Source organism: Semicossyphus pulcher, unplaced genomic scaffold (genome assembly GCF_022749685.1).
Source record: "Semicossyphus pulcher isolate SPU_LCO1_2020_fin unplaced genomic scaffold, fSemPul1.0.p SCAF_12, whole genome shotgun sequence".
Lineage (NCBI taxonomy): Eukaryota > Metazoa > Chordata > Actinopteri > Labriformes > Labridae > Semicossyphus > Semicossyphus pulcher.
Window position 1 is genome coordinate 4,194,377 of NW_027211626.1, and position 26,816 is coordinate 4,221,192.

A 26,816-nucleotide genomic window follows, 5' to 3' on the forward strand; every position below is an offset into this window, starting at 1 on the left:
TAATTACTAAAAAGGTATTCTTGTCCCTTATCTAAAGCGGGAAAAAACTAGCATCAGTGCTCCAGATTATTCAGAAGCAGAACTCGTATCAGTGATTTATCCTTGAGACTCTGTAGTTACCTCTCCAGCACAGGGGGAATAACCAACTCAGGCCTCATTAGAGCCAGGTTCTGCAGGGCCTGGGCTGCATCCAGGCTGCCCGTCTTGCTGAACATGGCCAGCAGAACCGGCTGCATCATACTCTCCACGAAGTCTGTGATATCCTCCTCTGTGAGCTTGTGACTGTCAGGTATCGGCGTCAGCCACGTGGGCTTTCTGTAGCGCTCTCGGTGCAGCCGCCGTACCACGCTGGCCGGGAGACGCTGGAGCAGCTTCATGAGCTTCATCTGGACATGACGACAGAGGGACAAAAAGACAAAGGGGTTAGACACAGGTGGATGGTGTGACTCCATGTAGTCTGACCAAATTAAAAAGTTGAGGGTGTTTACAGATATACAAACACAAACCAACACACAGCTTTGTCTACTTGCAGGTATGGGATTGCTTTCATGAGAGTTTTCATGAGATTTATAAGACAAAAGGAACACTACGAAATCAAATATATGGTTTCCACATTTCATTCAATGAGTGGCTCGTCAAAGCCCCTGAAAAGACGCTAGCATTCCGGTACAATAAACAGTTTGGGTTTGTGCAGCTAAGCGTAATTAAGGGAGTGGCTGCTTTGCGTGACAGGTAGCTGGATGCTAAGTGTCACCTCAGCTTATTCAAGATTGTTCTAGACTTTTCCCTGCAGCGAAGAAGCGGCTGTAATGGTGAGAAGACTGGTTGTGTTACCTGGGTGTTACCTGTCACCCTCGGCTTGCTCTCTTAACATTTTTCTAATTAAAAAAACAACCTCTGCCTGCTACCATCACAAACAGAACATGACGGTTAACTAGCTCAATTAGCCACAGGCACAGACTGTATAGCTTTGATAACTTGCCATTTGCTACTACCTTGCTCATCTCCAGTGCAACCCTGTCATCCAAATATGGTCACATCTGGCTCCAGAAAAAAAGCGCCAGTCATAACTCCTAACACGAGGCATCAAAGAGCAAGTCGCCCAACCAGTGGATGACGTCAAGGTGGCTACATCCATTATTCAAACAGCCTATGGACATAATCCCTCGACTTCAGTAGAACTCTTATTTCATGTAAACAGTGTTGTTCAGCTAACACTATAGCTGTGTGAATGAACATTTCACATGTATCCAAGCAACAGCCTAAAAACACACAAACTCATCCTGCTGCCAAAAATAAAGGTATGTGTATGAGGACACGTTGCTGCCTGTGCTGCTTCAACTCTAGCAGAGGGGGGTCCTCAAAACAGAAAGGCATGTGGCTCTGCGCCCAGTGACCTTTAATAGCATCCCAACCGTCTCACTCACATGTCCTCCTGTTATTTCTGAAGTCAGTGCTGATGTAAACCCTGACAGCCAACAATATTCAGGAAGCTTCTTAGAAAAACCATGACGAGTGTTTCCGCCCTGTGTCAGTGTAAATATTGCCGGCATGCGACACGGTGTGCTGTGTGATGAACATGATGCTGGAATTATAGTTGAAACAAGCCAGCAGGGTGATGTAGAAAATCACTTGGGGGCAGTCAATCCATCATGACTCATGATTTTAAAGTTCACCTGAGGGACTTTTGCATTTCGTGTTTGTTCTGTGCACTAATTAATAGTGTGTAGTGGGCGGGACTCAGTTGGAAAAACAGGATGTTATGCATTTCCTTGTTCCAATCAAGAGTTTAGCTACAGTTTAATCAAGCTTCAATGACACATGTGGGGTTGTTTGCTCAAGTTGCAGTCATATCTGATTAAAGCATGACACAGAGTAGCTTAGTTTTAGAGTGATTAACTCTTCATAAACAAAGATGTAGGATACTTTTTCAAACTTTAAAGTAACAATCGCAAAGATTTTCATGTAAATAAATGTCTGTTAAGTCACTATCTATCACCGAATGAGGTAACACAATGGTGATTGAGTCAATGGTCCACTGATGAAAGCCTTTGCATTTGCAGTATTACAGACTGGGTTTCTGGTGCGACTTTCACGGAAATAAATCACAAGTGGCGCTCAGTTAGTGACACGCTTTCCATCACCTAGCAGTGGAAAGCGACCGTCAGCGTGGAAAATCAAGAGTTACAACTGGACCCAACCGTGGACGTCACACATGCACACATGCTGTTTGGATATCTGGGAAGTGTGCTCCTGCAATTACCGTTTATCGTCATAGGGGCCGCCAAAGACAACGAGATTATATCTTTAACTCCTTATTTGGTCATGATTATCTATCACTTTCAAGATTTAAAGTAATAATAAAGATATGAAACTTGGTTTTCAGAGGCTTCAAGAAATAATACATTTTCCTCTTTTAATCACATATTTTTTACTATCTATTCTATACTGACCATGCAGTTTTTTGGCACTGACTGTCAATCACTTTACATTTCTAATGGACAGTTTCATGAAGCAGTTTTTCAGCTCGACAATAATCCAAAAGAGGTAAGAAGACACTCACCAACCAGCGGCCATGGTTTGATGGGTGGAAGAAGGATGTAATACTGTTGAAAAGGCCACTGAGCTGTGCTTGAGCTTGCTTGCTGGGTCCTCCCTGAAAGTTACACGGTACATGTTACTGTGACAATTATTCTTATAGTTAATGTTGCAGTAATTATTTACCAAACAAAATAAATGAGCAATCAACTAACCAGGAGGGATGAGACCCAAAGTACCACGTGGCTGATGTCGTAGGCGTTGGTGACGTAACGTGGTACCATCATCTGACTGGTCCCCACAGGGAGGTTCAAACTCCGCAATATTCTTGTGAAAATCTGAAATTTGAACGACAGAACAATTACAATCTAATATGTTTAATATTATGTCATAGATCAACACAAGATTTCCTGATCTAGTGACCAATCACAAATGTTGTTTGCAGCATATTTACTAACAATGAGCAAATGATAATAGTAGACAAATACAATGAAATTAAACACGTAATCCAGGCTAAAAGCAATACAGGTGTTAAAACAAAGATCACTGACTGTGTGAAGGGGGAAGTTAAGGCTAATTATATCACTGCTTCATCATTAAGGCAAGAGAGAGTATGAGTTTTAAGAGTATAAAAGTTCGAGCCTTGTTCTTTGAGCTGCATCCTAAAAAACAAAGGGTGAAACCTGAAGTAACCTCACTAATCCCTCATCTTGCTTCTGCACATGACTCTGGAGTGTCTATGTTTATGTTGTTGTCAAAAAACATGGATCGTCATGGACCGTCATTCAAGCTAAAATGCAAAGATGATGCAAGTCACTTCCCGTGAGCAAGAGCAACATCAACAAGGAAACTTGAGAGTTTGTTTCTCTGACAAGCAGCGGTGATGAAACACAAACCATGAGCCAAAAACAAGGAGGTCAGCACACACATTCCAGCATGCGCCACAAACATCAATATAAACAAGGTATGTTGAAGAGGGGGGTAGAAAGAAAGAGAGAAGCAACAAACCTTAGGGATGTAAGGGTCCCAATCAATGTAGCCGATGTTGTCGTTGGCCAAGCGAGCAAAGAGATTGACCAGGTGCTGCAAAGAGGTCGGACATGTTAGACTGAGAGGACAGAAATACTCACTGCTGTGCATTCAGACATTTTCTGAACGATAAAATCGACTCACCACTTCCCAGCTTGGAAGATTTTGCACAGACACCCATAAGCTGATCAACTCATCGAGCCACAACCTGTCAGAGAAATAAATGGTTACAAAAGTAGAAAAAAAACCTTGTTGGCACATTTTTGTGACATTGATGTGACAGGCATTGAAGGGAAATATCCTTAACAATGCCGTTTCCTCTCATTTACCTTCCTGTCTACTTTAACAGGTACACCTGTGTATAAGCTAAGTTAAAGGGCCAGTTCACCGATTTTCAACCTCAGTCCTATCATGCTATTATTATTATTATAATAGCGAATGCCATTATGGTAGAAAACAAAAATGCAATTCTGCTCTGTGCCTTTGGAGGACGCTAACCGCTTCTTCAATGGGCCCTGGAAAACCTCCACCAGACTACGTAAAATGTATCACCTGGTGGAGGCCAGGAAGCTCGCTAAACTCCACGTCCTCAATCTAGGACGCCTGCCTCTGATGTCAGCAGTTTTTAGTTGAAAAACAAAAACAAAAAACGCACATACCGTAACATTTAATCATTTGTTCCGTGAGGTGCCTTGGAACGCTGCCTGCTCTCTTGTTTTCCCTCCCAGACATTCCATATCTATAACTGAGTCATGTATTGTTTAAAATCGTCAGGTTTGAAAAGTAGACTACAAACCCGAAGATCTTTTATCCACCGGTATGTTCTCGTCATATTTCGGATTCTCTACCGCTCTGAGCCGTTGCCTGCAGCGAAACAGTTGTATTTCACTCCAGCGTCTCTCGCTGGGCTGTTTTTTTCAGAGGGAGGGGCACAATGAACGCTGGGTGTTGTAGGAATGTAGAATGGGCCAAACCCCGAGATGTTTGTACAACTTTCTCCACAGCTATGGCGCCAATTTCAAATATTATTGCTTCGATCGATTACAGAGAACAACAGCATTGACTGACAGGCTTTTTCCAGGGACAAATTGCTCCTTTAACTCATGATGTTTTCTATATAGAAATATGTAATAGGTGTACATCTAAGGGAAGACACAAACAGTTTCAATAGGTAAATAATCAAAAAAATAATGACCATTTAAGTTTCTGTTTTGGAAGGATAAACAGTGATCAGACTGCTTGCATCAGCTCAGCACTCTGCAACATTGTTAGGGCATTAGGTAGGCGGTGACATTTAAGGGATTCTCCGCCAGCATTAAGCAGCCTAAGAAATCACTCTCTTCATCTCAACACTGTTGCGTAGTGAGGTGGGAGAAAGCTCGACAAAATCATAGTGACTGTAAAAATGTGTGATTTTTCATTTTAAACAAGGAATAAAAATACTTTACAGTAACAGGAACCAATGTGGGTTTTTTAAGATCTTTTTTTGTTAAGGAAAAATAAACTGGAACTGAATCTTGTCTTTTTTTACAGCACTTGCTTCAGATTCTCACTAAAGGAAACACCCCCGCACAGTTTTACAAAGGCAGCTCTGAGTAGCTGGCATCATGACGTCTGTGTCGGGATCCTCTGCCTCTCTATACAATTGACACAGCACTGCTTGTGATTCATTCATCTTTTCTCCTACAGACCGGATCTCAAGGCTGACTAGCTACACTACCTCCAGACTGGAGCGAAATCTTGGGTCACACGTAGGAGCAGATGAGAAGTTTCTTACTTGAAGCCCTTGTGGTGCAGCTCTGGAGGCAGAGTGGTGGGTAGAAAGAGCTCAAAGTAGCTGATTGCTCTCTGCATGGTGACATCAAAGGGACAGAGGAGCGGTCTCCACTCGTCCAGCATCTCCTGAGTGGCAGACTCTGAGAAGTAACTGTGTGAACAGAGAGACAAGATCAGACACAATGACTGGGGATCATGAAAATGTTATTAAAGGGGACATATTTTAGATATGCAATCAATTTTCTATTATTCGTATTTTTGAATCACGTTGGTAAAGTTTGTTTCGCTTGAAAAATTGTATACATATCTTAATTTCATTTTTTTTCAGAGCCTCTCCTTCCTCCTGAAACGAACAAGCCGTTGTGCCATTCAAAGGTCAGACCTTAGCCATGATTGGCTGACAGTATCTGGAGTTACTGCATATCCCCTCCCCCACGTGTGCTATAGTTGTAGAAAACATGGCTGCTCTAGCATCGGTTATTCGGCCTAAATGTACGAGCCAGAATCGCGTATTGGAATGGTAACTTAAAATCTTGACGACTTGACAAGCTTACAAGCTAGTGCAAGAAGGCAGCCTGAGGTGAGTGACGGGGAATGATGATTGGTGGATTTCAGCAAAAGCAAGCTTCTATGTAGAAACCTGCAGCTGTTCTGAACGGCCCATTTCAGAAGCGACCTTTTTAAAATGTAATAATGTACTTTTTTACTGTGAACAATAAACATCAAAAAATGTGAAACCCATGCATAATGTGAGAATATACATTCAAAAGATATGGCCCCTTTACTGGCCAGCTTATGAATAGGTATATTTGGCCTCTGAACCGGCAGAGCAGCTTAAAGATCTTGCAAAGATGGACAAGCCTCTTAGTTCCTTTACAAATCACATCCTCACACACCTGAAAATGCTCATCTGATGCTCGAGACATCCACACCCAACTGTCAGACTTAAAGAAAAAACCTAGGCTACATTCATGTAAATCTAAGAGAAGACCTTGTCTGACAGCTTCAGAGCAATATGTATGCATGTGATTTGTTGATATGACACTGAAAATACACATCAACAAGCAGCTACTGAAATGTCGGAGTAAAATGTTGGAGCCAATGTCCCACTAATGGTAGATTACATGTCATACACCTGTCGCATTTTAGCTGGGTAAATCCTGTGGTTCCACTGGACTTATAGTCCCACAGTGGGATTTCCATGCTTTATAACATGCTTGTGAAAACCCCACAGGTTATTCCTGGTCACCTGGCCTCCCTCAGCAATTCCAAATCCACTAGACACCTTGAAAAAACGGACTTCCTTCCTAGGCTCTTTCCCTCTGCCCCACAGCTGATCCAGAGTGTCTCAGCCGCCGACCACGAGTCACTCTCCCTTCTCATCGTAACAGGAGTCTCTCTCACACAAGACGAAATTAGATGAGATAATAGGATTATCTCGCTAAGTGCAAACAGAGTGACGAGTCCTAGTGCTCGCGTAAGATATCTGCACAGTTATAACATAACCGTGAGCAAAATCAGGGACCTGCTTGTGGCAGCAAAGCTGGAGAATGATGATGAGATTTATTGAAGCCTAAAAAGCAACACTGGGATTCTTGAATGATTACAGCAACCAAAATATAACCAACATTTAGAAGTTTCTTTCCCATCAGCGTAGCTTCACATCAATATAATTAATGATAAATCCCTCAATGTATTATTTAATCTTTATTACACTGTTAATAATACAATTCATTTGACCTGCTGATAATTATATCTCTATTAATAGACACATTAATGAGATTGAGATGTACTTACGGTCTGCAGCTTTTCACCAGTGTTTTCAGCACACTCTCCACAGAGCTGTAATAAACAAAATGAAAGGGGGATGTCATGGCACGTCAAAACAACCGCTGAAACACTGATGTTAGGGTTAAACAATCTTCACACCAATGCAACTTGACTCTGATTGCATGCACACAGAAAGTTCTTTACACGCCTGACTGGTTTACGGTGAACAAGAAAACCTGAAGGGCTGGTGTGTAGTGAGGAAATAGTAATAAAACTCCAATAGTAATCATTACCAACAGTGGTTGACCTTGCTGTCTGGCTTCATGCCAATGTATAGATTTCTTTGTTTACTGCTCATTCACAACATCCCTTTGTATTCAATTCAACTGCTTTACGTGGTTGTTAGAGCTGGTGTGGGATTAAGGACTTATAATAAAACTCCTCACACATCACAAACTCCTGACATGATTATCTTCACATATAGACTGCAAACTAAGGTCACATAACAGTGTCGAAATCTCAGGACCAATATAACCTCAGCTTTTCAGCTCCCCACCCGCAATCCCACCGATCTGCTCACATGCAAGCTCAAGCCATGCCTGGTTGGAAAAGCCCTGCCAATCCTCCTCAGCAACTGGTTATTTATCCCCACATCACCCAAGACCATTTGGAGCTGACATACTCCTCATCTCTAACAACAGCTGAATTTTGGGTTACACTGTGCAAGCAAAACTGCATCTACCTAAATAGCAAGGTTCTAGCAAATCGTTTAGAGCTGTAAACCAACAACACACACGACACAGACTGGGGTCAAACTCATGCACAGCAAATCCAACAGCAAGAAGAACTAGTTAAGCTGAGTGTCCCGTTACAAAGTGCTGGGACACTCATGGAGAAGAGGGAACCCCAGACTACAGTACTTGACCTTTTTATCTGAGTTCGAACCCACACGTTCGCCCCAACACATTCCAGGAGGGGAGGAAACGTGACAAGACCTCCATGACCCCTAAAAATGCTGAATAGCAGTGAAGGTACGGCTAACTTTAAACCAGGCAAAGAGAAGGGATATATAGCAGCGGGAACTCCCCTGAACATGGGCCAAGATCTTGATAATAGCTTACATTGCCACTGCTAAGCTTATGAAGCAACACGTGTTATATAAAGTATAATAATCATAAACTGTATTACATCCTGATATGGTCATCATCATTAGGGTACTATATTGCTGCCACATAAATCCACTACAGATGAAATACTTGGAAGCACAAAATGACAGATTATGAAAAATCCCAGGAAAGATATTAAAGGAACTACACTGTCTGTAATCACTCTCTCATGGTCGATATGGGGGACAGGAAAGGGGTAAAAAAAAAACTTTTAGCTGCAGTGCGACAGTCTCCAATATGAGTGAAATGTTAACATTGATTAAGTCTTGATTTTTCTGATGTCACAAGCTGCAAATGGGGTGTTTTTTGTTTTCACATGCAATGTAAAAAAAAAGTGCCTCAAAAGATGAACTCAAAGTAAAACACAAAGAGAAGTATTGTCCTTACCACCTCTGAACCAATTTTAGCATTATGAGTTTAGAGGATGAACGAGGCCGTGGAGAACTGAATGTGAAAGGAGACAAAGGCATAAAGAAGACATTCAGCACACAAAAGTGCCAATCCTTCTAAATATGAACACACTATGCATCAACTTATACAATTTATTTTTTAGTCAGTGTATCATGTTTGGTGTGCATTAGTGTAGTTTCAAAAGAGGTGAGCTGGCAATCAGCCAAAGCAGCTTGTTTTCATCAGCTGTGACGTGAAAGTGATGCGCTGCTAGCAAGGCATTTATATGATAAACACACAATGTTCCCATGGCACCATAAAAGAGCACCTCGCACTGCTTGCTAAGAACTTCACAGGGAATTTCAAAGGGTACAAAAGGACAAGGTGGACATTGCTTTTTGAAAAACAAGGCACAGTTAGGAAGGGTAAGTGATATAAAAAGTTTTCCCCTTGTTCTCCCACAAATGGTCCAAAAATGAGATATTATTCAAACTACAGAAACCCATTACTTAAGAGTAACGCAAGTTATAGAAACACTAGCAACTATTTCCCTTCATATTAAGAGATCTGTTTATCTGTAATGGCTTAAATACCTTCTGTTTACATTTTAGTTTTCAGTCACAACTTAACTTAAACAAAATGTACATTTGTTAGCATCCTAGAATTCCATAGTTACCACTCAGTTAGACGTTCGGTCATTAGTGGTGGATTACTCACATAAAAAATACAAATGTGGAACAGGGATTATAACTTAAATTTAAAAATAAAACAGCAACAAACAAAGTTAAAATGGAATCAGGAAAATCTGGAAATGATCAGCAATATATTGACAACAGTGTAAGCCCCTAAAAATAATAATCCTGTTTATGCTCAGTTCAAATAAATATTATATTTCAAAACACCACAGAAGTACTAATAGAGCTCGATGGCTACTGAGGGTGTGCTTGGGGGAAATAAATTAAAACGCTTTCAATGACAAATAAGGCTACAAAACATTATCTGATGTACCACACAACCACCACCTGTATGCAAGTTAACTGAATGAATTTGTCCTCCTCATTGGATACATCAACAGCATTTACTAAATTCTGTAATGAAGAGCACTTAAAAAAATGTGACAACAATAACAGCAACAGTAAAGACCAAAGGCATACTTGGGAAACCAGTTGAGGCCCAGGTGCTCCGTCTTGGAGAAAAGAATCCTGTCATGCAGCTCGTACAGTGGTCTCCAATCTAGCTCAAGGTCCTCTCTTGACAGAAGTTCCCTTTTCCTGTTAGATGAATCAGACACAGATAGATGTGAATCACAGTTAGATACAAGTGATTCATACAGATATATATGAATCAGACATAGAGAAAGATGGGGGAAAACACAGATCTAAAGATACAGCCTTGCGCTATATGAAAAATATATATTTTCAATGGTGTTTGCAGTAACTACACTTTTGGAGTAAAAGAAAAAACACTCAAAGAGATCCTTTACTGTGAAATTCAAAGTGTGAAATGATTGCGTGTTGAGCACAGCAAAAGGGGCCCATTCTTACTTGAGGAGGTTGATAAGAAGCCGAGCAAGGCCCTGCATCATGCTGATCTCCAGTCTGGGGATCGTCACTAGCTCATAGAGCAACTTGATGAACAGCACATGGTCTTCTTTGCTGAACTTTCGTCCATACAGTCTCATGTACCTAAATAAGAAGAACAAACTTAGGGAAAATTGCTATAATTTCAAAATGCAGAATAGGTGGGCAGCAGCCCTCTGAGTGGCATTGACAACACAAACAAGTTGATTATGTCCTATGTTATATATAACATATATATATAACAAACTCAATCTCAAATCCAAATTTTATGAGTGAACACACGTTCATTTTATTAGATAACACAGCTTAAGCTAAGCTTTAATTGAAGTCTATAAAAATTGACCATTACAAAATGTTTGTATCACTTTTAAAATACCAAAATACCAGTGAACCGAATCTGGGTCAACCCCACAGTAAACTTTCCATCTCTCTGAGCCGGCAGTGACTCACTCTTGGACAGAGCAATGCGCCAGCAATGGGGACTGAAACGGATTAAAGAGAGCCCGGCAACCAAGGACAACAAAATGTAACAGCACTCAAAGTAATCCACGGTTTACGTTGACAGTATTTTCATCACTTGTTGCTAATGACTAAATATTTGATGGTTAAATATAAAAAAGGGGGTACAATATTGTGCTTTGTTTTATATAATTTAACGGTCGAACAGTAGGTTAAACACTGTTTATATGACCCTCTATACAAGCTGGGAGTAAAACAAGAATACCCTGAAGCAAATTCACATGAGACTAAGTATAAATCCATAAAATCAAATTTCGGGCTATCTATTTTGACCTATCTTATGAGTTATCATCTGACCCACTGCTTCAAAGACATAATGTAAAAGAACGCAAGCAGCCAAACGGTTATGACAACGACCTACTGTTGTGCTGCACTGACTGGGTCAGGTTATGTATTTAATATTGGGGCCATTATGAAACCCAGACCATCCCTAATCAGAAACAACGGGGAGGTTTGTTTCTAGGCATAAACAGTTAGCCAACATTTAATAACCCCTCAAAGAACACCAGGCCATTAAGCAATACAGGCTCATACCACCTTCAGAGATAAGCTAACCTGAGAGCGTTTCCTAGCAAGTCATTGACCAGAGTGTGAACAGTTGCAACAGGAACAAACTGTTAGCCTAGCAAACAGTATATGTTCAATGTTGCCCTACAGCCACTTACAAAGACCATTGTTGTTTCCTATTATATTCCTTATGTCTACCTGTTCTATTCATACATTTGTTTATTTTATATATTTTATAAAACACTTTGTAACCCTTGTTTCAATAGGTGCTGCACAAATGCATCTTATTATTAGTATTTTTGTTATTACAGTGGCTTACAAGTATCCACAATCCCCTTGTAATTTCCATATGTTGTCTTTTTACAACTGCAAATAACAATGTTTTTATCAGGTTTGTATCTATTCGACTAACACTAAAGAGTCCAAGACTTCGAATGCCACAATTTTTAATTTGGCATTTAAAATTATGAAAACAAGTGAAAATATCAAACACCTAGCTTAGATCGGGTGCAACACATTGCCTTCAAGCAAACTTGTACAGATGTATAATCAAACGGTAAAAAACAACAACAACAACAAATAAGTCTATGAAATTCCAGGTTGTAAACTGTAAGATGAGGAAAAGTCCAAGAGGTTGAATACATATTAAAGGCACTGAATATAACAGAACAAAGGGCAATAGACTGTACTGTTGCACACAAGGTAGGTTTCTTGAAGAGGTTAAAGACTGAAAATACGAGAGCAACAACTGTTAATGTGAGGTAAGAATATCAAACATTATTGTCACTTACGTGGAAAGTTTCCTTGTCCAAAACAGCACACCGGGCCATATCTCCCTGAGCTGGACAGCTCGGCACAAGTTTCCTTTAATTTTACTCAAAATATCATTGGATTCATCATCTAGCCTGTCCGCATACGGCAGAAGTTTGTTGTAAACGATATCTTTTTGGGGATCAAATCCCAACGTGTCTGATTGTGCCTTTTTCATGTTACAGAATCCAAATAGCTAGCTTTACAATGCTAGCTTATTTAACTCTTCTTAACTCCGGTGCACGTTGTTATGCTACCTGGCTATGTAACGGCTAACAATTCCCCCAAGCTAGCTACCCTCTCTGATGAATTGTGAGGTTGTTATGGCCCACACAGTGACTAAGTTATGAGATTCACAAGTTGATGACACGCTAGCTAACGTTAGCCATCTAGCTTGAGTTAAGTTAGATTCCTCAAGCAGAAAACATTTACACTATATCAGTGTCATCGTATAAAAACAGTAAGGCTAACGAATAACACCAGAACGCGTTGGCACTCGAATTCTTCTCTTTCGACTAACGTATCCTAAAACTGATAACCAGCTAACGGTCTAGCTAAAGTTAGCACTCTACTACAAAAGCACAGTCATATCCCAAGGACTGTCAACGTCGACTGATTCATCCAACTACAGCAAAGCAAACGGCATAACGACACCCAGCTACAAGCTACACAACACATGCGTCACATCCGCTAGCTACTAAGAGAACTTCACTTCCCAGCATCCCCCTCTCTCCATTCATGCTTTTTATAAATGCTAATCCTTTAGCCACTCAAACCGGATGACTTGTAATCCAATTAAGACTTCGTGTCCTCTGATGTCTTTTCTATTCTACTTCAGTTACGATAATTTGTTGTTAGTTAGCTTAAAATAACTACTCAAAAAGTGTCTCTCAATCTTAATTTATTTATGTTGGGTTTCATTTTATATCTATATAAGTATATATGTGTGTATGTGTAAAATGACTATACACATGTTTAATTAAATTTTACAATAATTTCTACTATTAGTTTTCCTTATAAAATTAAAATCAATTAATAATGGGTATTTTTATTTAAAGCGTCTCTTATTTTGCGATATATATGTTATTGGAGATGTTAGTAAATACCTAATTTCTTCTATTACCACCACAGCCACTGCTATAATTAATTATTAATCATAACAAAATCCACACAAAATTACCAATCACGTAATATAAAAAGGTTTCTTTCGTTGATTTAGTCATTCATTTTGGAGTGGAGAATAAACCAATTCACGGAAAAAACGTGTTATATGAGTACTGATTTTTGATTATTTTTTAATACTGTAACTACTCATGTGTGGTAATGGATAATGTAATTTCCTAAATCAGTACTACTTATGCATTACTATCATCCAAGAGTACAACAGGTGAACCATTTGTACAGTGCTAAATAGTGACCGCCATCTTGCGGTGAAATGCAGAGTTACTATAAGCTTCAAGAGAGAGAGGTAATAGGAGAAAACTCCCACTCTGAACGTACTTCCAAGCACCACTGCGGTCAACCTTTATAGAGTCTACTTCTGATTATTTATGTACAGTTAATTTAAAAGAGTATAGTTTTTAGAGATGTTTAGACAAAATAAACATTAAAAAACTTGTGGAAAAATCTATCAGAGACGCAGCGCAAATATATATATTTTTTTTGCATGTGAGTGAGACATTACTTTGTCATAGACAATCTGTTGAAACGGAAATGGATGGGGTGTCGGTTTCCTAGCAACTTGTAACGTTTGTCCACCTCTGCGTCGAACAATCTCGCTGTCCTGCTAGCGTTAGCCCAACATAACCGAACGTTAATTTGACTTATGAAGTTACTAAAGTGCAGCCCATTAGGAATGACTCCTCAGCCACGGAATGATTTAGCGTTATATTCAGTCTGACAGGAGCAGAGATGATACTTGAGAAGCTCAGTTTAAGTTGTGATAGACTCCTGTCTCACCGGCAGCTAGCATGCTGTCACTCTTACAGTGGCATACCACTGCTTGGCAAGGATATGCTAATTTATAGTAATATAGACACAGAGAGGAAGGTAAGTGTTGCTAGTTTTGTGAAGAAACCACCTTCTAAAAACTATTTTATTAGGGGATCAACAAGTTAGTAACACTGTAACATTGCATTGAGGGATAAGGAAGGATGTAATAGAAGTATCGGCGCTCGTGTGTATCTGAGTATGCTTCCTATTTAAAAAAACCATTAGTAATGACATATTTATACATAATAACTGATATATAATATAATTGATCTTATTTATATTTATTTCTTATTATTATTTATATATATAGCACCTTTCAAAATAAGTGCATCAAAACAGCAGAATTAAGCAAGTAAGTTAGAATAACATGAAAGCACTGGAGAAATACCTTAATAGTAAGAATAAAATATTCTTAAGCAATAGGCTATCACATCGGGGGAGTGATGTTGAACTAAATATCATCACGCCCGTGATTCAGTCGTAGGCAGGAGGCCACAGATAATCACAGCGTGATGATATATTTAGTCCAACATCATGACCTTTTTGCTCCACCAACTCAACTAGTTCCACAACTTCACTGAAACTGGACTTTTGTTGCCAAGCAACCTAAATATTCTCATGCACTTTATGTTTTTTTATCATGTATATTTATCTGTAGGTTTTAATTTATCATCAACCAGTGATACAGGAGTCTGCTGTGTGATTCAGAGGTACCAGCTTGATTAATGTAGACATACACGGTCTGTTGTAATGTTAACAAACAGTATTCAGAACACCTGGCTGAGGTGGAGTGATACACAGAGTGAAAAGTCCCAGTGATGTTGTACTCTATATCACCACTCATGGAATGCCTCTTATCCAATCAGATTACTTGGTCAGAACTAATTGTTGTATAAAATTAGATATAAAAACACCATAGTAATACAATAGAATTAAAAAAATTGGGAAAGATATTGTTATAAAAACCCTGTAAGGCCACAAGCCTAGTTTAAGAAGACACAGACAGAATATATAGGTTGTAATATATTGTGTATCTTACTGTGGTCTTAATGTTTGTCTATAGCCCCTGCTGCTAACTGGCCACCATAATGAGATCAGTGCCATGACTTTTGGAAAAGGAAGCAGTCCTGTTCTCCTCTGCTCTGCATCTGCTGATTATGTCATTGTCTGGGATATTGAATTGTGCCAGAGGAGAACGCAGGAGGGTAAGGAGATTTTCTGAGTGTACACATATGAAAGCAATTGTTGGGCAATAAAGAGTTGCTCCCCTGGTCAGTGTTTGGTCTTTAACTTTAGTTCAATTCAGTATTTTTCATTTATAAAATTGAACTGTAGAGGACACTGTTGCACATTTATCATATGCTGTACTGTGAGGATGATAACTTTCCTGAGTTAAAATATTTCCATGCTTGCCATCTAGTGGGCAGCTCACTCATTTCTCCTCTGGTTATGGTCTGCTTTTACTTTGGGTATAATACACACTATTGGATTTTTTTGAAGGTAAAATTGCAGCTGGAACAGTTATCGGGTCTTTACTGGGAGAGACCGCCCACCTTTCATTCTGTTTTTCTGACGAACGAGTGGCTGCATGTTCAGGAGCAACTGTGTATATCCTCAGCTCAAAGGTACAAGATAATAAAAAATGGCATTGGTTAGCTTAATATGCAAGTATCTATTGCTGACAAACTTCTCGGGGTATGTTATAATAATCCCTAGTGAAAGATTTGTAATATTATTCCTTTGTTGTTGTACTGTAGCGTTCAAAGTTAAATTCATTAAAAAGTTGAATTGTTGTTCTCCTCTTTAGAGACATGAAGTGATCTCTACCTTGACCAGCCACTGTGCGCCTGTAACATCAGCAGAGTTCTGTCCCTGGAATAAAGACATTCTGGTCACCACTTCAGAGGACCGCACTTTTAAGGCACAGACTTAAGATTCATAAAATGTTATCACACATTTTTAAATTTGTATAACAGACACCAAATAATAATAATTGAAATTGAGTTTGAATAACTATAAAGTATTTTGCCTTGTCCCCTCTAGGTGTTTGATTTAAAAACTGAAGCTGTTTGCTACGAGTCTTTTGTCCTATCAGGTATGAAATTACTATTTAAAATCTTGCTGGAGCACAGTAGTGTTGCTGTCCGCATTAATTGACATTGATTTGAGTGAGACCTAAATCCTCCAACTGAAGATGTCCTCCAATTAAATTGCATGTTGAGTGTTAGGTGAGAAATAAGAGCCCTGCAAAAAATTGAAAATATATTTACCAACATACCTGAGGCAAATTCTTCAATTATTTAGCCGTTCCACTGCTCAGTGTTGTCTTGCTGGAGGAGAACAGGCAGCTCATCACTGGCTCAGCTGATGGACAGGTTAGTGTCTGAGGTACAAAGCCCTAAACAGCTCATAATCACAGAGGCTGAAATTTTACACACTGTGTAACATACCTGTATCTGTTTGGTTTAGATGTGGTGCTTTTCACTCCCTGATGATCACAAGTGTCACCTGGTGACCAAAATGGATCTTCAGAAGATGGAAAAACTGCATCAAATGCACCAGGGGAATGTGAGCCATGAAGAAGGTGATGTAACTGATCTATCAAACAAACAATGACTTGTTTGAAAGGCTTTTTGAATCACTTGTTCTGTACTTTTTAAATACTTTATTCCAGGGGTCACAGAACAGTCAGCTGAAGATAACGTAGAGACTTCAAAACCTGTCCTCAAAATGGCTTCATGTAGCTCATATACTGACACCAGAAATGAGCAAAACAAGTAAGTGAATAATCATCATGTTGCTCCGAAACACTATGAAATCTTTAATGGGGCAGGGGAAAAATTAATAGAGCATAATATCTGGATTTTTCCATGGCAGTATTGTGGTTTTGTTATTGGTTATAATATAATCATTATGGTAATATTGACGTATACAAAATCTCTTCTTCATCCAAGAATGATAAAACAATTGCTTCTTCTGACACATATTGATGCTGAAGTTTCTCTTGTGAGATCAGCAGAGAATGGAAGATCAGATTAAAACAAAGATTCAACAGTAATTCACTTGCAGCTACTGAAGGTGTTACACAACTTTCTTGTACAAGTTGCATTGTTAAGAATGAATGTCAACATTCAACTAAGTTGGATTATGTAGACTATAATACAAGTTCAGTCTGTCATGTGTGTTCTACATTTAGGGCAGGTTTTTATGACTGTTAAAATAATTCAATTGGCATGACTGAAAACTTCATATATTTAGGTAAAGTCAAAGTGTAAAAAGAAATGTTTTGGAGAGATTTTCTGCAGTTAAACAACAGTTATGAATCATAATATATGTTTTATAATATCTTAATAGCATACTGTAAAATGTTTAAAATCCCAGTAACAAGCAGTTGGCTAATGGCAAGCCAGATAGGCCATGTTTGGTTGGAGTGATAACCTGATGTTGAAGGCAGCATCTTTTTAATGTTGCCTGCCTGCTAGGAGGACTTCCTGTGAGTTGTCAGACCAAGATAAGCAGTTAAGAACTTCATTCACTTCATTCATTAGTGACAGGACGTCACAAGGTCCAATGTGGACAGATTGTCAGCACAGAGAGCAGTCTCACTCCCAAGTGCTCAAAGTGGATTATTGGACCATAACAGGGACTTTACCATGAGGAGGAACTGTTTACTTCATTTGTGAAGAGGAATCTGAATGTTTAAGGACGACACCATGCTGTCAAAACTGTGGCCTCTCTCAATTTTGCTCTTACTTCCCAAAGATGAAACTGTATGGGATCCAGGAAAATATTACTACAGCAATTTATTGACATGGAATGAAAAAAATACAATGAATAGTTGCACATTTCTGTCATCAACAATGTCATAATGCCTGGAAAAAATGTTGAATATTTATGGGCTGTTTGCTGCACGTGTCCTTGCAGTCACAGGAAACGTCACATATCACAGGAAACTTTGCAGGCTTGTAGCATAAACGGTTTCAGGCTGTTCAAACATTTGATGTTTTGACAGGAAGCAGGCACTTAAAAAGCACAGACGTAGCTCTCTGTGTGTTTTGTCGACCACTGGAATGAAATTGACGTTGATTCCTTATTTATCTGAGCAAAGCATATGATCTCAGAGCAGTGTTTACATCATCTTTATTCTTCACCCAAACAGACACTTTAGCAAAACTGTCTGTCTGGAACTGTTTTACTGGCTTCCATTTACAGGGCTTTAACAAATAAAAACATTTTACTTGGATGTGTTATGGGAGTGTATGCAGCTGGAAGAGTTACTGTCTTCACACCCCACAGAAACTTGCTAGAATGAAGTGTATCTGTGCAGGTTTTCGTATGCTCAAGGACTAAAATGGGTTTAATGCTTCAGCAATAAACGCTGCTTAGTTTCCTAGAAACATAACAGTACCTTCCTAACATTCACAATTATGCAATTATCACATAAAAAATCCCAGCAGGAAAATAATGATGCACTAAAATGTAAAACTTGTCTAACAATATCATAACCTCAGCATGTAGCTCAGTGAAGGAAGTGGGTTAAAGGCTCAGATTTTTCTTCTTTCCATCTCGCTGTGTGTACATAGTTTAGACTACATGAAGTCAAAGGAAACCTGAAAAAACTTGAGTCCTATGGTGAGCTCGCCTTGCCACTCCATCACACCAGTATGGTTTTTGTATTATGTGGTTTTAATGTCGTTCCCCAAATGATCTGAAAAACTACTTTTAGAGGGAAATCCTATAACATTGTTTTTCCATACATTTCTTCCTGGACCCCTTCAGAGACAACAGCTGGTTTTGTATTGGAAGCACTGATGGCCTGTATGTGGTTGATCTGGCAACCTCAGAACTCCTAACAGCAATATATTTCAAAGGTAGGCTGTAGGTGATGTGACTGATAATGTATGGCTTTAATATCCTTAAGCATTTTTGCACAAGTAGTTTACTGTCACTCTGCTTTTAGCAGAACCCCCACCTTTTTTCATATCCCATTTACTTTGATATAGTTTTGGAATGGTATTGTTTCGAGTGCTTTACAAGTGAGCCACATAGAGCCGAGTGTCATCAGCATTGCTGTTGAAAGAGATCTCTTGCTTCTTAAAGACACTGTCCAGGGGCAGCATGTACAAATCAAAAAGTAGCGGTCCTAAAATTGATGGTTTGTTACCTTGTCTCCATCTGCAAAAATATGAAAACAATTTCAGATGGCCCGACAGCTTACTTAATTAATGCAAAAGAATCTGGTCTGCCCACAATTTTAAAAGCAGCATGGTGAGATATTAAAATAATCATTCTGGATGGCTTGTGTGATATCATATCTTAAATTACAATTGCATTAAATTAGACAGAACATTACAAACAAATGATACACCTTGCAAGGTATCAGCAAAATTCAACATTGTGCAATGCAAGTATAATTACATGTATAACTTCCAGTTATGTGCATGTTAAGATAGCATATGTTTGCTTCCATTCATTTCCAAATAATTTTAATGTACATTTTTCTGTTTGATGTATGTTTGTGATAGATGTGAATGAGTGCCAAACCCATGACTGATTTTCTTTCTTCTAGATTACACCAACCTGAGCATCACGATGGCTGGGTCGTGGTCTATCTCTCCGGGGTGGGATCACTATGTGAGTAATTTCAATAATATCTTTATAAACCAGAATATGCAAGTGCATTTTATCGTCCTTTCAATCCAGTAGTGTGTCAGTGCTCAGTTGGCCCATGCTTGGTCAATATTTATCCAGGGATAAATATTTTTTGTGTTTATTTTTCATGTTTCTTTTTAAAACAAGAACTTATTAATATAATTTTGATATGACTTCTTTTTATTTTTTTACAGATGTTGTTGGTGAGCTCTTTGTTTACTCCGCGTGTGGTCCTGTTGAAGTTCCGTCTGTGCGACCACCAGGGAATACGGGCTTGTAAGGAAGGCTTTTCAGTGTTCCCGAGGTAAAGCTTATGCAATGTTTCAGTATGTTGACCCCCTAGAGGACCAATGGTACTTCTCACATGCTTCCCTCAAAGTAGTTATCAATGTTACAAGCCTTTATATTAAAGGGAGTAAAAAGTCTGTCTTGCTAAAGGGAGCCTTCAGTCTGGCAATGTCTTGTATACACAGGTGTTCAAACCCAGTTGTTCTTGTAATAGTTATACCTACTAAATACCTCATTATGTATTTCACCTGCATTGTAAAAAGATATCATGTCATTCTGTTTTTCAAAAATTCAGTGGCAAGAACAGTCTACAGAGTACTTTTCTTACATAAGCTTACATAACGTAATCATTTCGTTCCAGCCTGGAACAGCTCTGCTACACTCTGTGGACCTTATTTAATAAGTTGAGCTTTTAAACCCACATAATTTTAATAAAGCAGTCAGGACTCAATCTACATCGTGATCCAGAAAATCATGTGTACTGCTTTTACAATAACTTTGCTTTAAAAATGCCAAAGATTTTAAATTGTCCTCTGGAGAAGTCATGAAATTCATTCAGGTATTACCTGTACCTCCATAAGTGATTATTTAGCAAAATCCAGCAGCACCAATAAATGATTATGATAATTTCATCATGTTATGTGTTTTTGTTTTTTATTAGAACATTTGCAATTTATGAGCTGAATCATAATCAAGTTTGTTAAAATGTGCAAAAGTTATGCAGTTGTATTCTTGTTGCTCTCTCAGACAGTGGTCACCTGACCTCACCAGAGGAGATACGAGTGGGGTCTGTTTTTCACTTGGCTTCTTGCCTATAGCTCTTTCTTACTCTGGAATTTCCATATTAACTTAGCCTATTATAACAATTCCTGCCATCTGGAGTTTCATGAGTCAACAATATCATGGTACAGAGAATTAAAGGGACTAATAATCCTAACGGTGGAAAAACGCTGTGTTTCTTCATTTCCAGTAACTCTTTTCCCCCCATGTCACCCCTCCCTTCTTTTCAGTTCTCCTCCACTGCCTGAATCTCCTCTGAACGCTGAGTTAAAGAAGAAGGAGGTCAACCATCCTAACAAGAAAGGTCAGCATCTACCCTGTGGTCGTCTGAACACTCACTCACCTCTCACTAATGCTTGTGTATGTAAAATATAAAAGGTAGCTACTGCTGTTTGATAACTTTTAAAAGTATGACCCATTTTACAGTTCGCTCCATGACGAGCTGATTGTCTGTTTTGCTTGGACACAGATGGTTCGCTTAAATTGTATCAATTGTAGGCTCATAGAAATTTTGTTTGGCTATTACAAGAACGACTGAGACCCTCCTCATTATCTGTAAATATAGAGGATGGAAAAGAGTCCATATTTTTCCTTTGTGGGGAGTGCTGATGTGGCATTCATAGTTAGATTCCCTTCAGTTTTCATTTGCCAAATAGGTATTTCATATTATGCAGCAAACACAACACGTTTGGGTCAGTCTTTTCTCACTTATTAGCCTACTTTGTTGTACAGTGTCTTCTTGCAACAGTGGATTCCTGAGTAAAGTGAGCCTTTGAGGTTTTTTGGCATATCATTAGGATTTGGCAGCTTATCCTAGTATTCTGCTGTAGACCTACAGTACAGTATACTGTGGTTTACATGCTACTCTTATGGTGAGTTTGTGCAGAGAAAGCCAGTGTGAGCCAGACTCCCCACAGCTGGAGTGAAAGACACTGCCAGTGCCAGACTAAGTAGGGGATCTTCAGGGGAGTCTAGAGGTGCTGCGTGACTGCAATGTCAGGCCAAAAACCTCAAAAATGTACGCACCAGTGCAACCCGCCGTGCTGCCCGCATGCATCCCTGTATTCCTGAGGATATCTGCAGAATTATATACAAATTACACCATAAACCTCCGAGACTCCTGGAACAGAAAACATTCTTCCACTGTAAATCTGGCACAAGTCGGACAGAGCTCTTTTAACAGAGCTGCGAGTGCAGATTAGATATCTGTTGTCATGTCACACTACTATGTAACATAATCATGAAGTTAACCAGGTCTGCTGGCTTAAGAGGTGATGAAATTCAGCTGCCATTACATTTTGCATGATGTCACTTTGTCTGAAGTGTTGCTGCCTGGATTTAGTTGTTTTATAGGAAAGATATCAGGGGACTACTAAAGCAGCAATTAGCATTACATGGCGTCGATTGCTTGTTCATTACTCACTTTGAATGATTCTTAGTTTTCCATAGAACTCAGTAATAACAGTAAACATAAGAATACAGATGAATATGATACATTAACTGTTTAATTTTTGATTTGTTTTATTACCAACATTACATATTTATTTAAAAAGCTTCCTCAGTGTGTCCTTAAATATCGCCAATGTTTAAAAATAATGGAGGGACAGACTTTGACTTATGTTAAGATACTTAATAATTGCTTCTTAAAGACACATCAGCCTATTTTAACATGACATATATCACGAAGCATTAATGTCAGTCTTATGTTTTAAGGAGATCCTTTGTTAGTTTTAGGCCAGTGATTGTAGTTCATACAGCTCTCCATTTGGAGTTTGCATTGTGGTCAGAGTTTTATTCACATAGCTGCATGTCATATAACATTTGTTGCCCTCTTGTACATTTCCCTTTAATATGCTTCACGCATGTTTCATGTGTCCAACATATTCTTCAGGTGTACATGATTTCTTTTGCTGTCAGACCTAAAGTTTGGCTCCATATCCGTCATTCCTTTCAGTCTTCAGTTAGCGTGCCTCTTGTGCCTTTTTCCTTCTGCTCTCGCTTCTCCGACTGAGTGCCCTACTTTCCACAGGTCAATAAGGCAATAACTCATACCAGAGAGTCTGGTTACAGTCAAAATAATATCTTAGACACATATATACTGTACCTGCTATGGTTTATACATTTTTAGAAGCTTGAATTATACAGTCTTTTTCTTGGGCTGCATTCAACAACTCAGAGGGAGGTCTGAGTTTTGCCATCTCCTCTCCTCTGTCTGAGAACAAGAGTTAGTGGTTTATGTTAGAATAAACTCCAGGGCTGGTCTGAGCCGTGTTCCCTCTAATGCAGGCAAATGTAAAACAAATCATTGTCACTTTTTAAAGTCCAAAAAGTTGTTAACCTATCTATCCTGACTAATATAGTCCTGCAGGTGCAGACCTGAACACAGCAGATAGCCGACCTCATGTAGGCCTACTCCATGCCAGCAGGCTCTTCTCGTTATTTCATCAGAAACATCATTATGTTTTGAGGTAGACTGAATAATTTTATGATGTTACTTTGTTGCAGTAATGGTTAAGACGGATTAGACTGAGTTTGACATAATGAGAGCTGTAAAAGGAGCACACAGCACACCGCTGTGATTTTATGCAGAAATGACTCGATTTGGAAATTTGTCTGAAACTCTCACTTTACTTCAAATGGCGTCTTGTCCAAAGTCAGCTTAAAAATTATGAGATTTTTACTGCTCCATAAAACTAAATCACCATTATATATCAGCAAGGGGTAAATAGGGCTGCTGAGCAAAGCCAAATGATTGTGTCGCCAGGTAATTAGATTTGAAGCCTACAACACGGAGATTCCTGCAAATAATCTGTTCTGGGTCAAAAGCTACCTCCAGTACCTCATCTCATAAACCACACAGTGAGGGAACAGAGGAAGCTGCTACGTGTGAGCAACCACTGCACCATACCTTTTGTTTTCAAGTTTAAAAATATGCAAAAGCACATTTGTTAGGTACTTTTGATTAATATTACTTTTGCTTTGTACACACCCATTACAAATGGTACAGTTAAGGCCCTGTCATGGAAAAAATCTCAAATTAAACTAAGGACAGAACTATTGTTTTTAAAAAACACGGCAGGAATACCATTAACCATAATCCTTTGAAGCTGGATAGAAAAAGAAACAAGATGTACCCAGAGAAACTCAAGCTTCAATCCAAAATCCAAGGAAAGGGGAACAGAGTATTTGTTCAGAAGTTGTCAAGTGTACTCTAAAGGAAAAAATCCTTCAAGCCAAACCTGGAGTGAACCTTGGCATTCCTGATCAAAGATAAAAAGCACTCAATGATAAGAGAGGACCGAAAGAGATCCAGATGTGTTTCTCTTTGATTTGGACTGGTTGGTTTCACTAATATTAAATTTATTATTATGCTGGGACTGTGCCTACACTAAGTTGTACAACAGCCTAAGATATTAACTAGCACTCAAGCGTCCAGACACAGATGAGCCTGTTTGGCTGCTCAACTTTTGTACAGTTAATAATTCATCTAATTAAAACTGACAAGACATGTGGTATGTCTATTGCAAGCTTTGCTGCAGTTTCTTGGTGTAAGGTTATATTCACATGGGTTTGCTCATAATTACTGACGACCATAAAGGATTCATTTATCGAGTTTTCTTATTAAAATACTGTCATTTTGAAAAATAGCTTAATGGTAACAGGAATCAGACTTTTTTTCAGGCTCATGTTCAACAACAACAAAGTCACTAAACTACAATACCTCACAAAAGGAATGAAATGTAGAATCCAAAAGTTTTATCAAACAGTTCAACCCCACTTTAGTTTTCCAGGTCGATGTTAGGTAAGCCCTGGACATGTTACACTTTTCAGGTTAATTTCTCCTTAGTTTATTGAAGCCTGTAAACCAAATCAGCATCTTTTTTCCTGATCTTATCCAACATTATTCCTACGTTAACACATTATTCCTACGTTGACACTCAGAGATTTGGGACTTTTTTTTTACTCTGCCTGAATTTGACAGGAGAACAGTTTTTGGACGGCCTCACACATTTTAATAGTTGTGGAAAAAGTGAGCTCATTGTAATATAGTGAAGGCACTGACAGCAAGCAGGGAGCATAATGAACCATCCTGCATGTGTGGCTGATGCACTTAATAATATTGTATCTTCCTTTCATTATATATGTCATGAAACGTCACCACATGAACAGTCCTTTCTCCTCGAGACCTTTGACTTGTATTGTAACATCTACTCATTTTTAAAGGGCGCTCTTTGTTTTTGGTGTCTCTAATCTTTGTTCTGGGCTTGCAAACTTTAGGTTATGTAAACTAATGCAAATCATGTGTCAGCCTGTGTCTTATGGTCCATCTTATCTAAAGGAATAAAGGAGCAGCCCCTGGTTTTCCACTCGAAGGTGAAGTCTTCGGGATATACCAGTGCCCCAAGGTAGGTTCACAGTAAACTTTTGCCTTATAGATACTTTTGCATTTGCACACCCAAAATGAATGAGAGTAATGAATGAGAAATTGGATTGAACAGAATAATTAGAATTGCACTTATTTTATGGTTTAATTGTTTTGGGGAGCTCCTTCTGGGGATTTTTAGGCATCATCTGCATCCATGTGCTCCTTGAATGAAAGCAATAAATATAAGAAGATGAATAATATTCTGATTTTCAGAACTAAACAAAAAACAAAAGCTAATTTGCCTCATGTGAATGAAGAAAATGTTCTTGAAACAACCCTTACTTTGGTAACCATTTGTCTTTGTAAGATCACATCAATTCTGCCAACGCAGCAAGTCAGGTACCACATTTTCTCAGAGTCTCCCAACTATTGTTCCAGCTTAAGGGAGCTTTCAAATGAATTTTCCCAGTTGTAAACCAATTACTCCTAATAGTCCTCCACCACGTGAATGCAGGTTTACATAGTAGATATATTTCCTGCAGCTTGTTCTTGGTGAACCTCCAATAGATTTATCAGTGCAGCTTCAGGAAGGTACCCAGACGCATCACTTCCTGTTGCCTGAATAACCCCCTCAGTGTGAATCAGAATCAAGTTAATTGGCAAGAAGTTTACACATACAATGAATCTGACTTGTACCAGTAATGATGTGACTCTGGGATTCTCCTGGTTCTCACTGTTTGTCACTCATTCTCCCTTCCATGAACACTGTTTACTACTTTCAGCCAAGAACACTTTGTAGCTGTTTTGACGACGTTTTTGAGCGGTGTCTGCCAGGGTGGAAAAGATGGTTACAATCTTTGTAGTCTGAGTTCAGAGATTGACAGCTTTGCTTTTCCCTTAATGCAGCAATTAAAAAATATATAACATTAAATGACTTTTGATGAATGGAAATGAATCATTGCATAGATCACAGGAATATCTGTTTGCTTTTCAGAAGGACGATGTTTTCACCTAAAACAAATGCTCAGAAGAATCCTTCCTCTAAAAAGCCTCACAAAATTAGGTAAGCAGACCTATCATTTAAACATAGTGCTGAACGTTTAAGATGTTATTGTTGACAGAAATCCAACCTTTTGTTTTGTCAATTAGCAGTTTACTTCTCAGAGATTATCCTGCAGACTGTGCAGCACCCTCTATTCCTCACATCCATCAAAGCACTGGCAACAAACCAGTCTACTGCCTTCAGTATTCAGGTGAGATCATTCTGGTACAATATAAGTCATAATATGGAAAACATTATAAAACCATCCTAAGGTCAGGATAGTCCTCCATTATACTACATCCTGTCATTTTACATTTAAAACAGTGGTAGAGTGGGTCATCTTTCAATCGGAAGGTCGGAGGTTCGATCCCCAGCTCGCTCAGGCTACATGTTGAAGTGTCCTTTGGCAAGACACTGAACCCCAAAGTGGCATAGCCAACGGGTATGAATGTGATAACTGATTGACAGTTGGGCACTTTCATAGCAGCCTCTGCCATCAGTGTATGAATGTGTGTGTGTGAATGGGTGAATGTGACATGGAGTGTAAAAGCAGCTTTGAGTGGTCGCAAAGACTAGAAAAGCGCTATATAAGTACAGTCCATTTACCATGT

At 39.0% G+C, this 26,816-nt stretch overlaps 2 protein-coding genes across 2 annotated transcripts in view; one reads left to right on the forward strand and one right to left on the reverse strand.

The window, feature by feature from the left end:
* Positions 1 to 12,469, reverse strand: part of psme4a (proteasome activator subunit 4a) — a 29,621-nt gene extending 17,152 nt beyond the window's left edge. The window contains exons 1-11 of the mRNA XM_069658669.1: positions 12,067 to 12,469; positions 10,214 to 10,354; positions 9,824 to 9,940; positions 8,667 to 8,723; positions 7,141 to 7,185; positions 5,345 to 5,494; positions 3,712 to 3,775; positions 3,547 to 3,621; positions 2,754 to 2,876; positions 2,564 to 2,656; positions 121 to 386 (exon numbers count right to left, since the gene is read on the reverse strand). Coding sequence (XP_069514770.1) covers positions 121 to 386; positions 2,564 to 2,656; positions 2,754 to 2,876; positions 3,547 to 3,621; positions 3,712 to 3,775; positions 5,345 to 5,494; positions 7,141 to 7,185; positions 8,667 to 8,723; positions 9,824 to 9,940; positions 10,214 to 10,354; positions 12,067 to 12,263 — 1,328 coding nt within the window. The 5' untranslated portion in view covers positions 12,264 to 12,469. The remainder of the gene's footprint in view (positions 1 to 120; positions 387 to 2,563; positions 2,657 to 2,753; positions 2,877 to 3,546; positions 3,622 to 3,711; positions 3,776 to 5,344; positions 5,495 to 7,140; positions 7,186 to 8,666; positions 8,724 to 9,823; positions 9,941 to 10,213; positions 10,355 to 12,066) is intronic.
* A 1,527-nt stretch (positions 12,470 to 13,996) lies between these two features.
* wdr27 (WD repeat domain 27) overlaps positions 13,997 to 26,816 on the forward strand; it is a 38,206-nt gene continuing 25,386 nt past the window's right edge. Inside the window, exons 1-15 of the mRNA XM_069659225.1 lie at positions 13,997 to 14,134; positions 15,141 to 15,282; positions 15,578 to 15,702; positions 15,885 to 15,998; positions 16,121 to 16,172; positions 16,382 to 16,452; positions 16,547 to 16,661; positions 16,752 to 16,854; positions 18,857 to 18,948; positions 19,647 to 19,711; positions 19,924 to 20,033; positions 21,028 to 21,101; positions 25,137 to 25,203; positions 26,158 to 26,226; positions 26,313 to 26,416. Coding sequence (XP_069515326.1) covers positions 13,997 to 14,134; positions 15,141 to 15,282; positions 15,578 to 15,702; positions 15,885 to 15,998; positions 16,121 to 16,172; positions 16,382 to 16,452; positions 16,547 to 16,661; positions 16,752 to 16,854; positions 18,857 to 18,948; positions 19,647 to 19,711; positions 19,924 to 20,033; positions 21,028 to 21,101; positions 25,137 to 25,203; positions 26,158 to 26,226; positions 26,313 to 26,416 — 1,441 coding nt within the window. The remainder of the gene's footprint in view (positions 14,135 to 15,140; positions 15,283 to 15,577; positions 15,703 to 15,884; positions 15,999 to 16,120; positions 16,173 to 16,381; positions 16,453 to 16,546; positions 16,662 to 16,751; positions 16,855 to 18,856; positions 18,949 to 19,646; positions 19,712 to 19,923; positions 20,034 to 21,027; positions 21,102 to 25,136; positions 25,204 to 26,157; positions 26,227 to 26,312; positions 26,417 to 26,816) is intronic.